General features: G+C 41.9%; 1 protein-coding gene across 1 annotated transcript in view; it reads right to left on the minus strand.

The window, feature by feature from the left end:
* Window positions 1–3,623: 3,623 nt before the first annotated feature.
* The window catches only part of LOC120812388 (voltage-dependent calcium channel subunit alpha-2/delta-1-like), a 64,921-nt gene continuing 44,772 nt past the window's right edge, over window positions 3,624–23,772 (minus strand). The window contains exons 11-38 of the mRNA XM_078097706.1: window positions 20,695–20,853; window positions 20,056–20,160; window positions 19,430–19,508; window positions 19,083–19,132; window positions 18,903–18,992; window positions 18,718–18,792; window positions 18,534–18,608; window positions 18,339–18,413; window positions 16,389–16,460; window positions 16,099–16,170; window positions 15,940–16,001; window positions 15,457–15,557; window positions 13,593–13,653; window positions 13,408–13,499; window positions 12,921–13,002; window positions 12,563–12,625; window positions 11,835–11,938; window positions 11,216–11,305; window positions 11,058–11,125; window positions 10,912–10,950; window positions 10,577–10,648; window positions 9,467–9,619; window positions 9,253–9,305; window positions 8,996–9,051; window positions 8,753–8,882; window positions 7,924–8,036; window positions 7,410–7,492; window positions 3,624–5,305 (exon numbers count right to left, since the gene is read on the minus strand). Of these exons, the coding sequence (XP_077953832.1) occupies window positions 5,198–5,305; window positions 7,410–7,492; window positions 7,924–8,036; window positions 8,753–8,882; window positions 8,996–9,051; window positions 9,253–9,305; window positions 9,467–9,619; window positions 10,577–10,648; window positions 10,912–10,950; window positions 11,058–11,125; window positions 11,216–11,305; window positions 11,835–11,938; window positions 12,563–12,625; window positions 12,921–13,002; window positions 13,408–13,499; window positions 13,593–13,653; window positions 15,457–15,557; window positions 15,940–16,001; window positions 16,099–16,170; window positions 16,389–16,460; window positions 18,339–18,413; window positions 18,534–18,608; window positions 18,718–18,792; window positions 18,903–18,992; window positions 19,083–19,132; window positions 19,430–19,508; window positions 20,056–20,160; window positions 20,695–20,853 (2,382 nt within the window). The 3' untranslated portion in view covers window positions 3,624–5,197. The remainder of the gene's footprint in view (window positions 5,306–7,409; window positions 7,493–7,923; window positions 8,037–8,752; window positions 8,883–8,995; window positions 9,052–9,252; window positions 9,306–9,466; window positions 9,620–10,576; window positions 10,649–10,911; window positions 10,951–11,057; window positions 11,126–11,215; window positions 11,306–11,834; window positions 11,939–12,562; window positions 12,626–12,920; window positions 13,003–13,407; window positions 13,500–13,592; window positions 13,654–15,456; window positions 15,558–15,939; window positions 16,002–16,098; window positions 16,171–16,388; window positions 16,461–18,338; window positions 18,414–18,533; window positions 18,609–18,717; window positions 18,793–18,902; window positions 18,993–19,082; window positions 19,133–19,429; window positions 19,509–20,055; window positions 20,161–20,694; window positions 20,854–23,772) is intronic.

A 23,772-nucleotide genomic window follows, 5' to 3' on the forward strand; every position in this document is an offset into this window, starting at 1 on the left:
CATCAGCATGAGCCAGATACTTTCACTGGACCAGAGCACAAGTCTCTTTTCTCTCACTCACTCCTTCTACCTTCAGTTGCGCACACATGCACATGCAACCCAACCACACATTCGTGGCTCTTTCATACATACGCGTCCAAGCGCTCTTTCTTTGAAGTCACATTTAGAAACAGGCAAGCAGATTCAGCTAGTTTGAGCCCCTCTGTGACCACAATCTCAATACTGACTCTCCCAGCAAAAATCCAGTGGGTGTTTTTCACTGCGACTGAGAGCCATGACTTCTGCGGAAAGATCAGCATCACCAAGTCACCATCCAAGACTCCTCACATCTGTGGCTGGTTATTGCCAGAAACTCCATATCGTCATGCAGTTAGTAATGGAGGGAGGAAGCTCAAAGGGAGATGGAGAGGATAAAGAAAGTGAAGACGTTGATAGTGAGATAGCGTGGATGAAAAGCAATTTGAGTAAAAGGGATGAACTATGGCGGAAGAGCACAATGCAGACATTGTTCTGAAGGCTGGTCTGTCTGAGTGCGTATTTTTGGAGTGTGTGGAGTATTTCTAGACTTCCTGTGGATTTGTTTGGAAGTTTTTGTGTCCAGTGTGTGAGCCATGCATTGTGTGTGTGTGCATCCATTTGGTTTTTCCATCCATTTAGTAGTATCTCGTTTTGACCTCTATTTGTGCAGAGCAGAGGTATCTAAGGTATTTTACTCTAATGAATAGCTAAAGACATGTCTGGGTTGTGAACTGTGTGTGAGTCTGTGTGTGTGTGTGTGTGTGTGTGTGTGTGTGTGTGTGTGCGTGCGTGCGTGCGTGCGTGCGTGCGTGCGTGCGTGCGTGCGTGCGTGCGTGCGTGTGTGCGTGCGTGCGTGCGTGCGTGCGTGCGCATGTTGGGCTTAGAAACACAGATACTCTGTCAAGAGATCCTGTTTTAAACAAACACACACTTCCTGTTGTCAGTGCATCCAATTGTAGTCACTGCTCGTAATTAAGATCTGCTGACAGTTACAGCTAACACAAATAAACTACGCACATGCGCTATCTCTTCACAACAGTTTAAAAGAAAAAGCTTCTCGGTTTTGGAAAAACAGATCCTTTTTTTTCTCGCGTTCAGCCCTGCGATCTGCCTTCGAGTCACATTATCCTTTGACTTTTCAGATCACGGCAGAGACGAAACAGGCTGGTGAGATCAAAAAAAGCATTAAGAAAGACAATAGAAAAACCCTACCTGACACCAGTAAGAGAATGACATATAGTTTTTAACCTCGGTGAATGTGCACGACCCCCACAAATCTAACACCTCATGTTACCAGTTAATGGATGTTTGGCCCTTCTCTAAACACCAAAAAAAATCCACAAATCATCCCCAATCTATCGCTGGGATGGAATGTGTCCCGTTGAGACTGTTCACCTGGACAACGTCTTCCAGTGTTACACCCGCCAATCACACACACACAGAACACACACTCGGACGCACGCACAGCATGCTGATAAGCCTGGCATTTCCCGACAATGCCTGCGTGTGTGTTTTGTGTTCTTTGGCAACGTCTGTCAATCTTTCTCTCTCCCCCCATTTTGCAAATAAATGTTAAGGTTTCGGTTGGCTTGTGTTGTATGATTTAGAGTTCATTAGTGGATATCTAAAACAGAAAGATCCTCTCCAAATAGAAGTGGTGTCTCACGCAGGACAGCACAGGCGAGTTGGTAAGCGCTCGCTGGCAATGCTGTGAGATGTCACTGCACAGTGAGGCACTAGCTCTTTGAGGGATGTTGTGACCCTGATGCCTTTGCTCGGCGGAGGTTTATTGTAATGGAAAAAAAACTGTGACCTCTGTGTGGCTGCTTACGGGAAGTGTGAACTTGTTCAGCGTAAAAAAGTAAAAAGAGTGGAGCCAATTAAAAATCTTGCAGCTAAAGTATACAACATTAAAGTTCCCAGAAGTTTATTCTGAGTTGGGTTGATTGCCCTCGGGTTGTCCTGACCCAGGGGCTGCTGGGAGTGCTGGGGCTAAATATAAGACTAATATTACAATCAAAGTTATAAAGATAGCATTCACTGGTGAAGCGCTACGTAAATGGATGTTATATTACTATCGAATGAACTTTAAAGGGTTCACAAATGTCATGCTGTTCGTCGGAAATCCTGTCACGCGTTATGTTGTTGGCGCAGTATCAATCTTGTGTGTCCTTTCCTGCAATTAGTGTAAACTCAAAAAGATACTGTGACTTTTACTCCACCACTAATTGGTGATACAGCTACTGCTTTAAAGGCTTTAGATTAGATGACATGATGCAAATGCCATGAAACCTTTCTGGCCTGTAAGTTTTATTGCATATCCCCTCTTACTGACTGAGAGATTGCAAAGCCACCATATGTCAGCAATTAAGTTAGTTGTCACAATTAAAAATATTAATGGGAAGAACCACAAAACTGAGACACATATTGTAACAAGAGAAAAGAAAACATTTATTGTTGCACTTATTGTTTTTTTAGCCTAATAATGAATTGAAAAGAAAAGTAGAATCTGTCCTGACTTTTCCTGTGTCTGTAACTTCTTAAGTCAGGCATGTTAAAGGGTATGACCGTGTTACCATTTACAAGAGTATCCTGTTACAACCTACCTTCTACATATCCCTATGTAGGCGACGTAAAATACCTCCCAGTCTGAAATATCAACAAGAAAAAGGAAGCTTTTTATTCCCCACCTAAAACCATGACCATATTGATTTTTAGATTGCCATCACAAAAGCCATCAAGTGAAGTGCTGGTAATATTCAACTGCTTTTGATGTTAGCAGCTGTCAAACTACTGCTGGTCAGGCGATGGCTGAACTGTCTGTGACAATAATGTTACCAGAAGCATCCCAGAACTGGAAAGAATAGAATACGAGCATCAGTTAAGCCCTTCATTTGGAGGGAGCTTTTTTTTTTTTTTACAGTGATTTATTTAACTTCTCCCCTCCCTGCGGCGATGGATGTAGAAGTACAACCTGTTTGTTGGGCATAGTTAAATGTTTAACAGGACATTTACAAACCACAAATCCCAGTCATCAGTGATACTACGTGTGGTCAGTTGTAAAAGACATGAGAGGGTAATGAAGAACAGATTATCCGCCTGTAATCTTATTTTTGTGATAATATAACTCAATGAAGAAATTATTAAAATGGGATAAAGTAAGTTTAACCATCATGTACTGCATCCACAAAATCAGAACGACATTTGGAGGGAGCTTTTCTTTACAGTTTTTTACAGTAATTTATTTAACTTCTCCCCTCCCTGTGGCGATGTAGAAGTGCAACCTGTTTGTTGGGCATAGTTAAATGTTTAACAGGACATTTGCAAACCACAAATCCCAGTCATCAGTGATACTACGTGTGGTCCGTTGTAAAATACATGAGAGGGTAATGAAGAACAGATTGGCTGCCTGTAAACCTATTTTTCTGATAATATAACTCAATGAAGAAATTATTAAAATAAGATAAAGTACGTTAACCAACATGTGCTGCAACAAACACACCAGAACGTTTTTTTTTTGCGATATTTTTCTCCAGGAGGTGTGACATGTTTGGTCTGAGACAAATTAACTGGCCAGTTGTGACAATAAAAATGAGCGCCTCCGGTCCTAACAATAGAACACTTTTATTGTGAATATATATTTGCACAATAATCAACACCATATTATAAACAACTTTTCTTTTCCTTCATTTTCTCTTTTATACAGTAAATAGTATCAGTGTACAAATTTTTACAAAAAGTATTCAGGCTAATCAAGTTCCACAAAAGAGTAATTTATGTGCAATAATAAAGCACAATCAGATCGGAGGTACACGCACATGCCTGCACATTGACACAGGACCCCCAGGTTAAAACACAAGTCAATACGCAACTTTGATAGACAGGCATAACCTGAATATTCAACCAGGTCATCATGAAGGCGAGGTGGAGAGGACTCAACTTTGTTTAAATAGCTAAAGAAGAAAAAACAAACACTACAGTGTGACCTTTATGTCTTGTTATGGTGATGTAAGGCAATGTGAAATTACCACCTCTAGTAGTGTAATCTCAAAGTTCTCTCCAACAGGCCCTGATGCTGATCGTAGCGCTCAAACACAGAACAAGCTCATCCCATGACAGCTTTACGACCCTGAGCCTTCAACGTCTGCTTCACAGCACTTATAGAGCAAAACGAAGAAGAAACGAGCATAAGGAGAACAGCAAGGAGATGATAACAATGAAATAGTAATTTCGATATGATGATCTCGTTCACAAGTCGTCCTGGATCCTGAGACTGGTGATCCAGAAACAGAAACAGGACCAATAGAGTGTTGTTTTGGAATACAAAGCTCAAGTTTGGTTTAGGTTTGTTTCGACCACGGAGAGAAACACTATTCTCCCATAATCCCAAATACTGGTTGTTCCTACTGCTGCCGGGCCACATTTAAATTAAATTTAAACAATTGCAGTAGATTTGGCCCTCATCTCATAACGTATTACTGCAAAGGCTACCTTCTTTGTTACACTGAAGCAAACCGTATCAAAGAAGCTTACACGGTAACAATAAAACTGTTGTGATTCAGTTATCCGACTGTTTGAGCTACTGTGCAGGCACTAGGGATCTGATGCATCAGATTGAAGACAACCAAAGCTGTCGGACCGAGTACAGACACAACAATATTAATCCACATTATCCCACTTACGTTTCGGCAAACGTTTTACTATGTCAATCTATTTAAAACAGCCAACATTGTAGCTTGAACTGGAGTGTGTATTCGCGGTCCTTGGTTCTGTGTGGAGCTTTGGTGTCAGAGTCCTGGTGTCTTCTTTAGCTCTGTACTGAACACATGCTGCTACAGTACAACGGGGCACTAGTCCTAAAACATTAGTACAAAATAATTAGATAAATACAGTACAGTACATTTAAAAAACACTTCAACCAAAGAAATACTCTTTGTAGTTGCACTGGTTGATAAAATAATAATTAATCGCAGCATTATGATTCATACGTATACTAAGCAAAAAACAATATCGACAATTTCACAAATCAACGCTGTCAGTGAAGAAGAATGTCATGTACATCCTGGATGGCATAGCTGGAGTGTTCTGGCCTCTTATGGGATGAGATGATCAGTGTGTGTGTGTGTGTGTGTGTGTGTGTGTGTGTGTGTGTGCGCGCCCGCGTGTGTGTGTATAGGGGTCATGAGGTTTGTGAAGCTGTGATGACCCACAGCAGTAGTTGGAGTCCAAGCATCGGCCAAAGACACAGGCTTAGGCTGGTCCCTCCGCCGCAGTCAGAATCATCTTCCTGTTGGACAAATCAGCGGTCAATCAATCAGATACACTTCTCCTACGTCCTGTAGCTGCACTCAAGCTACAAACATCAACAATAACAGTAACTTTGATTGAATATAATACTATGAATAATATTCAATTTCACTGTGTTGCAATATTGTATTCCTAACTCGACCTGTTATTTTAAAAGGCACAGTTCAACCATTTAATAGACGTGCTTATTCAGTCTCATATTTCAATAAAACGATGTTTTACGTGCACATGTGTGTGTACGTGCAAGCCCCCGGCTCAAATCTTTGTGGCATTTTTGAATTTGATGGGCGTGTTCAGGATATCCGTGCATGCCAAAGGCCTAGGAGCAAGAGGTGGGAGTCTTCCATATTCAAAGGGCAGGAAAGCCACGCTCCTACAAGGAGCTGAGACAAAAGTAATGGGACAGATAGAAAAAGGAAAATGGATGTGGCCTACTTTTACTACTGTTCAGTGACTTCACCCGGCCATTCCTCCCCTTCCCTTTGCTCCCCGGCATAGATTTTCCACAGTGTAAACATGCAGGCATATGAATTAGTGGCCCATTATGTGTGTGATCTACGTCTTTAGAAGCCTAATGGGAGGCTCAGTTCACATTCAAGTGCTTCGCCCCAAATATTTAGATGCCTATTAAACAAGTTGGGTGGAAAAACAAGGATCTCACACAAGTTATCCACCTTGCTTCTTGGTTTTACTGGCTTACCTCAAACAGTAGAATAAAGTTCCATTCAATGTCATCCACATTTACTACTGTGTCAGGTCTATTACTGTACGTTGCATTCTCTGGAACCCAAAGAGACTTCACAAATTGAAAAGAAATGCATCCCAATGTGTTTATATGTTTGGTAACAAAGCATTTAGCAAAGCTAACTAAAAAAATAATGGGTACAAATATATTTATACATCGCTGTGTGCTGCTATAATTGAATTATGGTGGTACGATGCTATTATATCAAATTCATTTAACACTGCCAAGATTCAATTTGCTCTCCATCTATTTGAGTGAAAAAAAAGGTGCCAAAGAAAGTCAGGCATTCTAAATTAATACCATATGTGTTTCTCTACCAGAGGGTGTTATTTACTTAATTCTAGTGAGACATTCATTGTGTTACATAATTTGTCCTTGCCTTGCACATTGCAATGGCCCAGGAATGGTAAAAAAAAAAATCTGCCAAAGAACATTTTGGTCAACTTACAATCTGCAAACACACCAACCAATTGATTTGGAAAAAAAAAAGAATCTGCATGTTAAGCGTAAAGGAATGAAATTGGCCACAGTACATTACACACTGTATCTGGTAGCCTAAGTATATTATAAGTCTATAAGTAAGTAACACAATTCATTCATAGTGCTTTATAGTGCTTTTCACATACAAAAGTCACAAAGTGCAAAGTGCAAAAGGAGGAACATTGCTAACATTAAACGCCATTTGAAACAAGTGAAAATATGTTAAGCCTAGATGTTTTATATTTAACAGACTCAAAAGCAACTAGCATGCAACTTCCCATATTGATCGAATTTCCCAAAATTGGAAATTCTGACGTGATGCATGGGATCCGATAGCCGACCTGCATTGATCAAACCACAAATACATGCATTCATTTTGTCTAAAAAGAGGTTATCGACAAAATGATTGACCAATCGGATGTCTAAGACTCAAAGGGAGTGAAGCAGTGTAAGGGGACTAAGCCTGAACTCAGCACCAGAAACAACAAAAGGGGTGAAGGACTCAATGCAGAACATCTGCTGATTGGGCACAAGGGTTTATCTTACCAGACCAGAGCAGCAGCCATTGGTATGTAGAACCATAAAAGAAAAGAATGATATATGAAGAATGAAAAGATCATGAAAAGCAAGATAAAATATTGAATGACAATTGTATAAAACATTCAGAAAATAATATAATATTTATTCACTGATGAAGTAACTGAATAAATAAATAAAGGATAGATTAGAGTGAAAAATGATTTGGTGCGTTGAATCTCTGCCGAAGGCTGATGAAACCAAATAGAAATACAACGCAGTGAAAGCTCACTAACAATGCTGTCTCAAGCAATTTTGAGGAACATGTCTGGGTGTGTCTTACATCTTCATTGTTGTCGAAGCACACATCCGGCCCTTTGCGGTATCTGGGATTTTGAGCAAGCTCACATGGATCTGGACCTTCAGCTGAAGATATTCTCAGGAAAAAGCTTTCTACCATCAGCAATCCACATTTAACAATCTAAAAGGAAACCATTCAATTAACATAGAAGAGAAAGTAAAGGCAGTCCTTGAAATAAATATACATGATACTGTGATTGAGCAGATTGTAATGTCTGTCTTTGTCTTCCCCCCCTACATACAGTATAAACACCTGGAACGGACCTCCAGAGGTTTGGCACAACAGAGAAATGTTAATGGGAGTAGCGTGAGGCCTTCAAATGTCGTGCCCCTGGTTTACCGTTCACCTGTGAACATTCAGGGGAGACCTACTACAAACTCTTTAGGTGTGCGTCCTTGAGTCTAAAGCTCTGCCTGCCGTCAGGGGGTCGGACGGACGGAGGGCTGGAAAGCGAAAAAAAGCATGTTTGATTTTTACGAGCTAAGTGAAAAGATACAGGGTTGTTCCGCCTGCCGCAGCGGCCTGGGGTCACATGACAGACACGTTGCCTTGGCATCGGTGATCAGGAATACTAGGTTGGTCTTTGGCAGCTTCTCAGCACGATACATCCTAGAAAGCACAACATGCATATACTGGTAAACATTGAATTGAAAATGTGAGGGATATCGTGCTCCAAAAACCTAAAAAAAATCTAGTTTTGTATAACAAATGATCTACAAGATATCTAGCGCATACAGCGTTTCAATCTATGCGTACACAAAGGTATGTGTGCTCAGACGTGCACATATATATGTGCATTCATAGGTATTTTCTCCTCTTGGATTTGGCTTTTTTATGGTAGTACTGAAGGTTTCTGTGTCTACAGCCGTTGACATCGGGGGATAAAGCAGCAGACACGTGGGACTCGTAACATCCAGTAATCACAGACATATTTAACCCTCTCCGGCGGCTAATACTGACACAGAGGGAGGGTAGAGAAAAGTGGATGTGCAGTGGTCTGTGAATGTGTTTATTAGAGAGTTTGAAGTAAAGCCAGAGAGTGAAGGAAGAAAAACAGATAAAAACAGATATTGTGCATCCCTCTGCAAATCCGGTCAGTGACACGTCAAGGTGAAGCGTCTTATCCGAACTCATCCGAAAAAAATCTGACTGGGAAACAAAACCAGGCCAGGAAACTAACACTATTCTGAAGCCGTCCCTGCAGACCAGTAAACTGGAGGATATTCAGAGAGAAGAGATGGAAAATCCTAAATTACCCAAAACATTTGCAGAGTCACTGAAAAGTGAACACGTTGAGGTAAACACCTGATGAAACCCCTACGTACCTGGAACAGTTTCCACAGTCGAGGACGCCTGAGTAGGATGTTTCATTATTGTCAAAGAAGTACTGTGTCTGCTCTGTGATGCAGCTTTCCTTAAACATGGCATCTGGTATGTCATCTTCCGCTAACTCCGCTAAAAATAACGGGTAGGTTTAATAGAGAATAACGCGAGTAAATGACAGTGAGAGTGGTGGGGTGAAAAAATCGTACCTTACATTTTACACAATCATAGCTTTTGCTGCTTACCTGCCTCCAGAAGGTTGGGGAACATGAGACCAAAGAAGAGCTGCTGGAGCAGAGACCTGGAAACGAGCAACATAGATGATGCCATCTTTAACTAATTCCACGTATAATAACAGCCACACATCTAGAGTAGATGAGGAGAAACAGTCATTCTTTTTTTAAAAGCTGGTTACTTAGCAGTTGGACGGTCACTCACACAGCGACGCGACATAATGTTGCCCGGCCAGCCGACTTTATTCCTAAAGTAGATATGAACTCACCAGGCAGCACTGGAGGCCCACCAGCCAATACTGAGCATGTCGGCAATGGTGGGCTGGAAAGAGACGTCGCGTATAATAAATACAAAAAATGAAAACAATTGTCATCACAACATTTAAAAATTGAGAATCAATGCAGTTTGCGTAACGTGTGACTTGAATAAACGAGAGACGGAGTGGCTGCGGTCTGACAGCTTGTGGGAGGGAGTTTTCTAACCACATAGACGGAGCGGGGTCCTGTTGCAGCCTTGCCGTCTTTCTCCGGGTCACAGATGGACTGGTAGTCGTAGGTCTTGTTGAACGAGTACAAGGAGGTGTTCACAAGGTTGATCATCAGTACAGGGTCCACCTCGCCAAAGAACTGACCTATCTAGAGGAGTTGCATGAGCAAGCAAAAGAAAAAGGTTGATACTGGCTTGAATGAGTTCATTCGCCATGAACACATTCAGTCCATGTAAACAGACAACCGCCAACCTCTTCCCCTGTTTCCAACCTCTACTCACGGAGTGTGGACAGGATGGATGTGTGTTCACCTGTTAAATGTATTAATCTTATGTTGCTATCAGTCTCGCAGTAGGTCTTGTGCCACATTGGATGGACGCTAAACCAACGGGCCAGTTTCAAGGTTAAGTCATTTTTTGAAGTCCTTCTGTGGGAACAGGTCACTGTAGTTACACAAGAAGAAACACCTGGAGGGGGATGGTCATGTTTGTGTAGAACCATTGTCATGGGATCAGTTAGATATTTAACCATTGTTTGTCACCGGCACCAACTAACCAAAAACTACATCCGCTAAATGTTTCGCACGGTGCCGATCGGACGGATAAATGACCATGAACTGTGCGCCAGACGTTCTGATGGTAAAAAGGATCAAAGACGGCAGATGTCCTGTCGTGACTGACGTGTAAATTTTCCAGACCTACTGTTTGTCCGACCGGCATAGCGGCCCGAAAGAGAGGAGGTAACACAGAAGAGCTGACCTCCGGCCCACACAGGGGACGCACTTCACTTTGCCTGTCTAAAATCTATGAGGACGCTCCCTTTGATCCTCCTGGACAGGATGGTGCTTTACGTTTTACGTACGGCTTTCAGGACATTCTCATTACTTTGATGATTCATGAGCCCATTATTTGACCTTTTGTGTGAGATTTATGGATGCCTGACAAAGGAGAGCGAGGAATGAGGAAAAGTTGAGAAAAGTAAGAATAAAAAAATCCTAGAAAAATTGTTGACTGTGTCATAGCAGATTTTTCCATGTGATGATTTTTTTTTAACATATATATTATACATTTATGGTACGGTGAAGTAAGTGTTGACACTAACTAACCAGTGTGATGTACTCATCGTGGTTTGACATGAGAAGAAATCCCCCATCATCCAAGATGACACAGTCTACATGCTGTAATGCAAAAAGATGAATATTTAAAAAATGCAATTAATACAATTGGAAAATGGAAAATAATCTTGTATTATTTCAAAAAGAGATACTAGTCAGGCCTGACTACATTTTTATATTGCAGGCAATATAAAAGCATATTTCTTCTGCAAGGTTACATTTTATAAACAGGGTCGTCTGCGCAGCCATGGCAACCGAATAACATCTTAGACAAGACAATAAACACAACATTCTCAAATGTGATTGAATAAACCGTTCTGCTCTACCTTGTCATTCCTCAGACAGCCACAAATCTCATCTTTACACTGAAAATATAAAAAAGTGAGTCAGACAGCAAATGACTGTTGTACCATCGACACATTCGTCAAAGACGGTCTAAACAGCACAAACGCGCCTTATTAACACAACTTACATTCAGCTTCAGTGTAGCGTTCATAAAAATGCTCATCCAGAAGGAGACGTTGAGTTTCACTCCCACTACTAAAGAGAGCAAATCACAAAACAAGTTTAAGTTTCTCCATTGTACATTGCATCACAAGAAGCTTCACATCTGAGATTAGCGAGACTGACCAGCTGGTTTGATCGTGACTTCATCGATTGTGAGTTCCACTGCTTTGCTGACTAGAATTCCTGACTCAGTGACCGACTCCCTGCCCTCTGCTGCAGTGCAGAAGGGATACAAAAGAGACGGTAAACAAAAACCATGGCAAATTCACCCAAGTCATGTTGAAAATGAGCTTGGCATAGAACATTTCAAAAACGGGGCATCGTGTTGGTGCCCCGTTTCCATGTTGGGAAATTCCACAGATTTTTAGCTGCTAGTAATTTATCTGAGTGGAATCTGTGAGGCCAGTACATGTGTTAATCCCGTCAAGTGTGGAGGAAAGCACGGCCACATTACACCGACGTTGGCTCGGCCTAATGTCTGCTAGAGAGATCAGTGGAGATAACAGGAAGTACACAGCTGGGCGGAAAGGCAGGGGGAGAGGGGGAGAGTGGCTGAAAGACACAGCGGGAAAAGGAGAAGGATAAAGACAGTGGTATCGCAGGCCTGGGACCGCGACCTTTGCCAGCAGGACTGGGATGGCGTCCAAAGGCAGAGAGCAGGATAGGCCTCGTGCCAAAACCAAGATCTTCATACACGTGAGTGCACTGGCATTCACATATTAAAACATTCAGGAATACTTACAGTTGAAAGATGGCGCCGTGAAAATGTAGATTTTATTGTCCAGGGTCCTTTTGTAGAAGCTGGACTCATATGTCTCAGGATTCTCAGTCCACTCTTCCTCAGCACTAAAAACATTAATATAGTTACATCATGTCGTATATGGACCATTATATCCACAAACCACAACGAAAATGTGATTTATCTGAACAATTTGTATTTTAATCTAAAGCCAAATGCTCGTCATTGGAATGCAAGCCACACCCATATGCAGTTGATGTATGTCAAGTCCAGATCCAGTAAAACCAATTACTGATAATATTTCAGGTTGTAAAGGAGGGTAGAACATATATTCATCTGCAGCTGGAATGTCATGTTTTGACCAAGTGGAACCCCCAAATGTAGTTGAGATAAAAGCAGCAGCAAGGAAATTGAGGAAAATTAGTTTTCCTGCTGTTTGGCGGCTGGACGTGTGGATTTTACCCGTATCCTGTGCTGGTTTGGCAAGCTACGGGACTTCAGCTTAAAGTTTTCTAATCCTCTATATTCTGTAAAGTAACCCAGTGGAACCGGTGAGTAAAGCAGCTAAAATGGGACGAATTTAAGAGCAGTACAGTCTGTCTGTACAGACAGATGTTTTCATTGCACACATTTACACCACCCGATATTTGGGCAAAGCATACCGTGCTGTTTCACAATGCCAGCACTAATGCTAGAAGTGAAACTGAGTAGAAGGAGGGTAAAAACAGTACCTTCTCGGGTAGACTCTTGTTATTCCTCCATCCGTGGCTACAAATCTGGCCACTATTCCTTCCCTGAGAACATGGAAAACAACAGCAATCTAAGACATAGGCATAAATAAACTGTGAGACCAACTTAACACAAATTGTTTTATGACCGGCTTCACTTGTTTCTATTCGTCCTAATAACCCATTAATGTCATTCTTTTTATTTTCTTTCATAAAAACAGCATGTCATGGCAGAGCTTAGAATAGTTCATGTCATCGTGTCTCGTTTTGAAAGCAGAGACAGAATGAAAAGGTAAATCCGTGACTGTGACATACAAGCTGGTAAAGGGTAAGAGGTAAAAATAGCATGTTTGGCACTCACACTGTCTGCTCGTTCCAAAGTTTAACCAGTTCAGCTGTGAGACCTGCATCCAGTATTAGTCGATTCACCAGGGACATATTACCTGTGGATTAAAGAGGGGATACATTTTACCTACAGCGAACAGTACAACACCACAATAACAGTGATTAGTGGAGAAATATGGCATGGAGCAATTGGAGGAGGAGCAACGTTAGATGACCCATTAGATGACGACAAATCAAACAACATGAGTCATTGTGTAGCACGACGACGATAGTCGTCTAGGAAACGCAGTCCGACGGGCTGATGTCCCTCTGCTTGTACCACCATAATCAAATGACGAAATGAATACTTTGACCATCCGATGCCGACCTTTGTGTTATCGCGGGTGGAAAATTACTGAAATGACTAACGGTAAAACATGCGGTGCGTGTACGCATACGCAAAAAGCATCCACTTCTACCAAGCTGTGCAAATGCGCAAAGAGAAATAAAGATGAATGACTCACATGCATCTGGAGTGCTGTTGTCAATGTACTGACTGAAGTCGAGGAGAAACTCTGTGTTGTTGAGTGACAACTTCAGCTCCTTGCAGTACTCCCTGACGGAACAGTATCGATACACACAAGTATCAGCCCCTTGTTTGCTTCTCCCTAAGGAATGGAGTTTGATGGGATGCGTCAGGAGCACTTACCTCGGAGCAACGTAGGTGTAACCAAACTCATCAAACCTCTCCTGTTGTATGGTTTCCATGGCTTTTGAAAAAACAGAAATAATTGGGTTTAGGTGGTTAAGATTGTGAATATCGGTTTTGAGCTTAAAGTGTGCTCTAAATTTCTCATATTGGACAGATATTAGGTGATGGATCATGGTAGAGAGTGCACATTGTAAGGCATTGGAGAATGACTGAGTGAGAAGTACTTGCCTTCTTGGCCTGTTGACACCGCAGGGAGACAGAGATGAGGAGAAACGGTTGATTAAAAAAATGCAATCATTATCTGAATAATTTCATCCCTTATAAAACAAGTTGACTTGAATTGTAAATATTTGCCTATATTACACATACAAATTATTACACATAAAAATTACACATAAAACAATATTCATTGTCCATCTGTCCCTATAGGCCAGGCAAGGTGTCTGTAAGTCCAATTTCTTTCCACACCATTCATTATTTTTTCTTATTTTTTGCTCTTAACGTTTCTGTCAAAATCCCTTCAGACCCTGTATTACGTACTGCGTTCAATGCATTCATCACTTGTTCTTTATGGGATAAAAACATTTCCATCCATCACACACCACCAGCAATCCTCCATAATGTATTAGGAGGATAAGTGGCTGCAGGAACCACCTGAGACAGATAGTATTGGGGGTCTGGCTCCAATGTTGAAACTCTCTACGGCTGCGATACTTTCTTTAACAGGCCTGTAAGCGTTCCGACGGCCTTCATGGCGCGGTGACAGACTCGTTATGGCGGAAAGGGAGTGATGCTGAGTTCGAAAACACAGTCAAACTCTCATCTACAGGAACAACAGAGCCATCAGCAGTTGATGCTTTTGGTGTCACATCGGAGTTGTAAAAATACACTAATGCCAAATGGTCGATGGTGCTGATTGTGGTGTGTTTTTTCAAATGAGTCATCCACCTATGCATCTATACAGTGCAGAGACGTCCAATCCAGGCCTTCATCCCTCCATCCATAATCATGCAAATATATTGAGGACAATCATGCTTATGGAAGAGCATCCCAAAGAGTGATGATCACAGAATACAGAGAATAGTGAGTACTTGCCCCAAGAAGAAGCTAAACGATCCCAGTGTGGATGCAAGCCAAGAGAAGATAATTTATATCAGAATACAAAGCATGTATAAAGAATTGTACAGTATCCTCGCGCTAATTACTTCAATTCTGAGCTATCGGAGACAAATGGAGGAAAAATATATTGATAAATGAGTTGAAGAAGAATAAAAAGGGGACGGAAAGGGATAGTAGGAGGAATAAAGAGAACGAGTTGAGGACAGATTAACCAATCATGTAGGAAAACAGAGACAGAGTGAGAAAACAATCCAGATATAAGTGTGTCTGTTACCCCATGAAACATTCAAGTATGGAAATAGAAACATAGCGGAAAGTGCAGAGATGGGAGAAAAAAGAAAAGAAAAGGAGAGGCGGTAATGAGATGGAAAGGATCAAGTCTAAAGGGCGACCGGGAGAGAGGGGGGTGGGGTGGGGGGGGGGGGGGTTAAGAACGAGGGAAGTGCAAATTGCAGACAAGATCAAAAGAGCTGGTGCTTGGGCTGCAGTGTGTTGGACGGGGAAAGCGTGTGGATGAGTGTGTGGGAGCGCGGGGCAACTAACCGCTGGGTCACACACTACAAAAGGAAAAAGCTTCATGGTGCCAATCTGAGCGGCAAAAACACAAAGGCAGCGCTTGTGGTTCCAGCTCGGAGTGAGTAATATCAAAGAAGGAGATACCCGAGACTACGACCTACGACAAGTAGGCATGGGAGGGGCTTGTGAGGCACAAGCTACATTAGATATGGCTGCTGAGTTTGACACAGGGGATGCGTGCTGTACTTACATATAGCGTTTTTCAAGTCGTCTCCCAGTTTGGCTTGAATGAAGTGCTCACTGTATCTCGGTAGAGCCAGAGCCAGGCTGCAAACGTGACACGGTTACAAGAGTTTTGAGGTTGGAGATGTAAGGTCTGGTTTGTGTGAATTAATGATGTCTGTCAGACAAACAAAAAGGTGATTCAAAGCCTGCAGTGTTTTCCAAAATATCCTTTGACTTATCTTTAAAACAACCAATCAAGAGAAACACAACTTTTTTTTCTTTTTTTTCAGTGAACAGTAACAAAAATCTTTCAAATGCATTTTTTTCGACAACGAAATACAGACTTTCTGTTAGAAACAAGAGAGTGACCTCTGTTTACTTAAGTAGCGTCCAAATATTCTCTGTAGTTAGTGCCGCTGCCTTTAGTACAGCGACAGCTTAATGAACCATAAAGAAATATTACAAAATGACTGACGTTGCTCACCTGTAATCTGTCCCATTGACCGGAGCGAACGTGTAGGTTCTGACGCCCCGATCTATGTACCGCTGCCAAAGAAGAAACCGGTAAGTGACATTCAAACACTGGCTCCAGAAACATAAAATGCAATACTACTTGTAAGTCCTTTGCAGTACTTAGTCCTACCTCATCCTGAGTTTTCACCAGTGTTTCGATGGTCCGTTTGCCCGTCTCCCCGTCAATCATCATTCTCCTGGTCTATAGGGAGACATTTTAGAAACAGACAGCAGTTCAAGCATCCTTGTGTATGACTGACAGAGGATCAGTATCATGGAAGACTTTCTGCCGTATAACCTCATGATAACGAGTTAGGGACACAAAGTAAAACTGCCTCTGTCCCTTTCCTTGAGTGTGTGTGTGTGTGTGTGTGTGTGTGTGTGTCTAGAAAAATAATGCCATGCATATACACACTCTACCTCCACTTTGAGATCATTCTCCAGCTCTGCATCGAGGAAGTCGAGGGTAACAGGTTCCTGGAATTTAGGATTCTGTGGAAAGGATGATGTTGCAGTTTGTAAAGTGACGACATTTAGGAAACTTGGACACAGACAAACCCAAACCCCCAAAAAGGAACCCTATCGGCTCATATCGGGGGGGGGGGGTTGGGTGGAAGCAAAGTTAATATTGTAATAACCCACTTTGTTTATAAAGCCAGCTGACTAGATGAGAATAAAACTATTATATTCAGTGGACCATTTAACAACTTGTATTCAGAGATGGTTCTTCTTACTGTAGTGATCCGCCATTTTGAGTAATATGTTTGCATCTCAATACCGGGGTTGCAGTGAATGAACAAACAAGTTGACTTTAGTGAAATTTTGTTTTGTTCTATGTTGAAGAAATTGCAAAACAGTTTCTTAAAACATAAACCAAATCAAATCCATAGCATACAAATTAGAGGGTACCGTATGGCGGCTGTGACACCACAGCGCTGAATCAGACCTGATACAAAGTGACACTGGACCCTATTAATGTCTTCTCTTAAAAAACCCACATGTCTGAGTGGCTTTATGACGTTATTAAATGGTGGCAGGAATCTAATGCTTCTCTATAAAACAGCAGTACATGGAATCCAACACCAGCCTTTCCACTACAGCGGTTGTTCATTCTGTACTAGGCCTTTCTGCCCAGTTTCTTATTTTTATGTTGACATATGCAAACACTGCGTCAGTAGATCAATACAAATGCATTCTAACTTCTAAAGGAAGACAGGGAATGACGTTGGATGTGAACATAAAGATAATAGTGTGAATCAGTGCATAGAAAAGAAAAGCAATGAACTAAAAACTAAATCCATCAAAAAACATCAATTGAGTTCCTTACATTTGATGGCAGGTGAAATTAAATGAAGCAGCAAAGGAAGATGAGGAGACGAAGCATCTCAACATGAACATGAGAAAAGAAAGAATAAAAGATGAAAAGGTACAACATTGAATGAAACATATACAAGTAAAACAGATATAAAAAATACAGAGAAAAAGCACAAAAACCTATGATAAATAAGTGATGAGGAACAAAAGTAGTGACTCACTACTAACATAAGAGTGAGTTTTGGTGGAGCAAAGAATAAAAATTCTACTGTAACGAAGGAGTTTATGTGAAATACATACAAACATAATCTAATAGAGAAAGTGTCACTGCAGAGGCAGAGACGGTCAAGGAATATGTTCAAAGGGCTGAACGACTTGATCTCCCATTCAGTGTATTCAATGAAATGATGCATGACTGACAGGCTCAAAATGTCACAAACAGACAATTGAATCCTTTCCATCAAGGAAAGCCATCTTTTGTCTTTGAATAAAGTTTATATTTTAAATATTAATCACAAAAGTATTGCCCTTAGCTGCAGGTCGCTCCTCACAAGGAACTGATTGGTCTTGAAGTCTGAGAAGATTTATTTTCGTCTGATATGTAACCGCGCAATTCTGGCATGATCGCGTGCTCTCTGTAGCATTCCTAATATTATATTTAATTTCTGCCAATAAAACTTGAACCATTTCTATTTGAGGGTCATATTTTGTGTCATCCAATGTTAGACTCTATACTACAGCAACTTCCCCCCGGTATGTTCTATCGATCTGACAGTAAAACACTCACACAAACATGTGGGCATACAGCAAAACATACAGACACATTAGTAATTAACGATAAAATGTTTATGACCAGAGCGATCATTACAAGCTACACAAGAATGTTCCCACAAAGGATTTATTATGGCCAGCAAAAATGTAATTATTAGCTACAATTACTGCTACTACACGTACAGAGAATTAGGAGGGAAAGGCTACGGGTCGACGATACAAAAGAACATAATTTAATGCTAGGACCTAGACCTGTTGAGTGATGCGTAGGCTCGGGCACCGTACCTTTGGCAGAAGATTGGGGTGAAGCAGGACATATCCATTGGGATCAATGGCAAAATAGTACCCATTTGGACCAATCTGAGGCAGAAAACAATTAATGTCTAGTGGAATCATATCACGTTCTAATTTACGAAAGGGGAAACCTGGCCAGTCACAAGAGATTTTTTAGCTGTATTTATCTGCATGCACGTGACTCACTGTGAAGCGTGGAGTGAGCTTCTTGATGTCATTCAGAGACACGTCAATTCCCATTACGCCAAGAATCAATTGATTCTGGTGTTAAGCGACAGAATGAAAAAAAAAAGATCAGTAACAGGAAAAATACACCATCCACTCCCACTGACACCACTTATTCATGCGTTCATGCATTTATTTAATGCACCTCGCCATTTCTGTCATCTATGGTCTTTGTCTTATTGAAGACAGGTAATGTTCCAGTGATAACCAGACCGAGTTCCTGATGGAGAGTCAAGCAAATGCACTGTTCAAGCCAGGAATCTTTTCAAGTTAAACAAACATGGCACAAACCATATTTCCATGTAATGAATTGGAGAACACAAACGGTACCAGAGCATCAAGGTATACGTTAGTCCACTGGACTTGTTTGGCCTGCTTGTCTGCCAAAACCATCGGTCTTCCCAGGACATCTAGGTACTCCTAAAATGGACAACACATTTCCCCTAATCAATGCTTGCCATGACTCTAAACTGGAATATAAAAAAAAAAAATAGCAAACCACAATCTAACCTGTGTGTTTATTCTGATGGCCCCGATGGAAGGAATCTCATAGAAGTAACCTGGATAAATGATGAGACATCATTTTGCTGGAACTTCATGTCAGGATCACACAATGGTGAGATGAGATGGCAAAGGTGCACGAGTAACCCAAAACCGTATGGCAAAGCAAACGGCCTGTAACACTGACGTGTTGTCCACTGCATCATGACATCACGACACATTAGGTGAGTAAATAAGGGCCTTACAGATTGATCCACTATTTCCAAAATGATGTTCAAATCCGTACAAAAAACATTAATCTACTACCAAGACTGAACACTATGTGGTAGTGACGTGTGCTATGATGTGTGCTGTACCTTTGTTGGAGCAGGCCATCCACTGAATGGGTCCTTTATCATAGTTGTGCTGTCCTACTGAGAAGGTAAAGATCCTCACCTGGAGTTTCAATTCAACAATATAAATCATTATATACATATACATTTTATATACAATATACATATATATTGTATATAAAATGCCAAATGATTGATGATTGTCTTCTCCCTAATATGATGTTATTATAAATTAAATATCACGTTTGACACTTTATCAGATCATTAATACATAAAAAAGATTTAACATATGTTTTAAATGTATGGTTTTCATTGTAGTGCTATGGTACTTCAAATTAACTACAGATAATAATCAAATATTCAGAAGCAAAATATGAGAGATTTTGATTTAATGAAATAGTGTCCTCAACCTTGAGCATGAGCGTATTTGTGTAGTGAGACGGTCTTTGTTATGCATAATATGTATTAAAAAAAATTCTCCCGCAGTGTATAAATTTTTAGTTTGGGAGGAAGTGCACACGGAAGTCTGGACCCAAAGGGAGCGCCAAAAAGTCTAAACGAAACGGGAGCACATCCACATGGCTAATGGCAAATCATGTCACACTGCGGTTTCCAATGCGTGTGTGTCGCTGTGCACCGTTTTAACGTACCTTTTTCTCAACGTTGTACTTCTCTAGTATAGCCTGAGCTCTTTCTTCTCCTCCGTCAGTAAACAGCATAATAATCTTGTTGCAGTTTGCTCTACTCACATTAGTCTAATCAAAGGAAAACACAAGTTTTTCTAATTAAACCTTTTTTCCCCCCACTCAGCCGGTCTGCTGGTCCATCCAATTTGGGTTTGAGAAAAATACCCGTTCACCCATAAATACACTTTGGCATATGTGATGTTTTCCTTGACCTGTCAAAGGTCATCATCAGGTCAAAAGCAGTGATTTCCTCCTGTCAATATGCACAGTCCCTGGAGGGTAAAGCCAATTACCGTTGCTGACCTGATTTCCTTGTATTTCCCTCTCAGAGAAATTCACAATCCAATACCGTTGTGGGTAACCCAATTGTCTTTTCTCTAGTGCTTGTTGGTCAACAATCAATCATTGGGTGTTATGAACATGCAGCTGATAGCAAAGGCTTCAAAAGTGGTGATCGAGCCCGACACCATCACAACCCAAAGTATTGCTATTATTTGTTTTAATGCAGGGTTAGGGTTAGTTTGCTTTTTACACTTTCAGCCAGCAGATGGCAGTAAAACACAATGATCAAAACTTATTTAAATCTGAATTTGAAAGTCTTACCGTAGAGAGCTGCTCAAAAGCAAACTCAAAACCCTTTGTGTAGTTGGTAATCCCTTTCGCTGTGATGTTCTGAACGGCATCCTTCAGCAGTTTCTTGTTCCTTACGTTGGCTTGGACCAGATGTTCGAAACACGCCGTTTTCTTCACCCTGGTGTTAAACTGGGAAACAATCAGTTACAACCAACAAATACTCAAATAATTACAACATGTCTGCATTTGTTATAAATACAGCACATACTAACACTCCCACCTGGACTTGGCTGCTATCAGACACATTCATCAAGCCCCACTAATTGCTTCACATCCTGGGAGCTCAAAGATTTGGTATCCATGGAAACAAGATTCTGCTATACAAGGTTAGGTTTTTAAAGGTTTTTAAAGGTGCGACCTGCTCATTTTCCGTCCCACATGCACACATTATGCACACATTATGCACACATAATCCACCCAACGTTGACTGAAACCAGCCCATCTACCGTGTTACAGAACTCTTCCGAAACAAAACTGCACCTCATCGATCTCCACTATCAATGTGTCTGTGAGATGGCCAAAGGGAGGCTGAAAACACTGATCCAGGCTGACAAGCACGGAGACAAACCGAACTCTGACCATATGGGTGTGTGGGTGTGTTTGAGCGCGTGTCTCCAATGAGCCCGACTGCCTGGAAGTTGCTTTTAGATTGACATTAAAAGACATACACATCTCCATTTAATGGAAAAGCAATATCACAACGGCTATGACTTGACAAAAGACTGAATCAAGGCGACAGCGAATAAACATGCACACACTCACAATGGAAGTTTGCATAATTGCCCTCGTGCAGCAGACAGGGATCATTTATCAAGTAATCTATTAAAAGGAGAAGGGAGGAAGGTGGGGAGGGAATGTGTGAGGGTGAGAAACAGGAAATGACACGAATAGGACACAAAAGAGGAGAGAGAGTGTGAATGCAGGTTTTAAAAGCAGAAGAAATTAGATTATGTGTGTCATTGAGCAAAATATAAGGGCAGACCTCTGCCATGACATGAAAAAAAATAATGTGTGCATCCGCCTCGCAAACTTTTGTGGGTTCTTCCTTGGTCTGGACCATTCAAACTACTTTGCTGAGATGGTATTGATCATAAAATCTGATTATGAAGATTTTTGTAAACAATTGTATCAGCCTTTGCTAAATTGTTATTGTCCTTGCACACATATGTCAATACAATCTACAACCAATTCCTCTGTTCCCCTGGTGATCCTATTACAACACCTCTGTGTGTGTGTGTGTGAGACGGTCCAGGTCTTGGTAATGGATTAGTGATGTCACACAAGAGAGAAGGCTAATCTTCAAATCCTAATCCAGCAGGACTCTCTGCTTTGCTGATTTAGTACTCTGAATTTTTACGGACGTCACTGCATGATGCTTGCTAACACGGCTGACACCGACTAACACGGCTGAACAGGTTGTATGAAGGTTAAGGAGGTCCAGGGAGTGTGATGGAAAGTGAGAAGAAACGAGCCAAAATGATTTCAAATTTAAAAAGTTGGAAAGACTGAAAATAAAATAAACAGACATCAGCAGAACACCGCCAAAGACAGAAAGATGAAGCTGGATAGGAAAAAATAGGGTAAATTACAATTTACTTTTGTCTTATTTTGGTAATTTGGGAAATCCTTCATTTTGGTGATATACAATACTAGGATCTGAAAATGTGGTAAGATTAAAAAAACAATGGAGAGAAATAAACAATAGAGAGAAATAAAGAGTCATGATGAGACACGATCATTTGATCACACAGGTTCTACTACATCGTTTTACTGTGCAGGGGAGGATTGATATTTCTACCACCTCACAAACTACAAGCAAAAAAAACCCCACTCCATGAATGACCTCTGCCTTGCAGACGAGCTGAATGAGTTCTACTGCAGATTTGAAAGACAATGTCCTGATCCCATCCCCCACAGCTCCAGCAACCTGCTGCAGTCCCTCACCCCTCCCTCCCCCAGCCCATCAGGTGCTCACGCCTCTTCATCTATATCACCTTCCCCTCCCCCACCAGCAACGACCCTCTCTATTCTGGAGAGAGACGTTAACCGGCTCTTTAGAAGACAAAATCCCCGTAAGGCAGCCGGTCCGGACTCAGTCTCCCCTCACACCCTGAAGCATTGTGCTGACCAGCTGTCTCCGGTGTTCACTGACATCTTCAACACCTCCCTGGAGACATTCCACGTACCAGCCTGCTTCAAGGCCTCCACCATCATCCCTGTTCCCAAGAAGCCCAGGATCACAGGACTCAATGACTACAGGCCCGTCGCCCTGACCTCTGTAGTCATGAAGTCTTTTGAACGGCTAGTCCTGACCCACCTGAAGTCCCTCACCGACCCCCTCCTGGACCCCCTGCAGTTCGCCTACAGAGCCAACAGGTCTGTGGACGATGCTGTCAACATGGCCCTCCACTACATCCTCCAGCATCTGGACTCCCCAGGAACCTACGCCAGGATCCTGTTTGTGGACTTCAGCTCTGCCTTCAACACCATCATCCCGTCTCTGCTGCAGGACAAACTCTCCCAGCTGCACGTGCCCGACTCCACCTGCAAGTGGATCACAGACTTCATGTCTGACAGGAAGCAGCACGTGAAGCTGGGGAAACATGTCTCAGCCTCTCGGTCCATCAGCACCGGTTCCCCCCAAGGCTGCGTTCTTTCCCCTCTGCTCTTCTCCCTGTACACCAACAGCTGCACCTCCAGTCACCAGTCCGTCAAGCTCCTGAAGTTTGCGGATGACACCACCCTCATTGGACTAATCTCTGGTGGTGATGAGTCCGCCTACAGGTGGGAGTCTGACCATCTGGTGTCGTGGTGCAGTCAGAACAACCTGGAGCTCAACGCTCTAAAGGAGATGGTTGTGGATTTCCAGCGGAACAGAGCCCCACCCTCCCCCATCACCCTGTGTGACTCCCCCGTCACTATTGTGGATTCCTTCTGTTTCCTAGGCTCCATCATCACCCAGGACCTCAAGTGGGAGCTGAACATCAGCTCCATCACCAAGAAGGCTCAGCAGAGGTTGTTCTTCCTGAGGCAGCTGAAGAAATTCAA

Source organism: Gasterosteus aculeatus, chromosome Y (assembly GCF_964276395.1).
Source record: "Gasterosteus aculeatus chromosome Y, fGasAcu3.hap1.1, whole genome shotgun sequence".
NCBI classification, from domain to species: Eukaryota; Metazoa; Chordata; class Actinopteri; order Perciformes; family Gasterosteidae; genus Gasterosteus; species Gasterosteus aculeatus.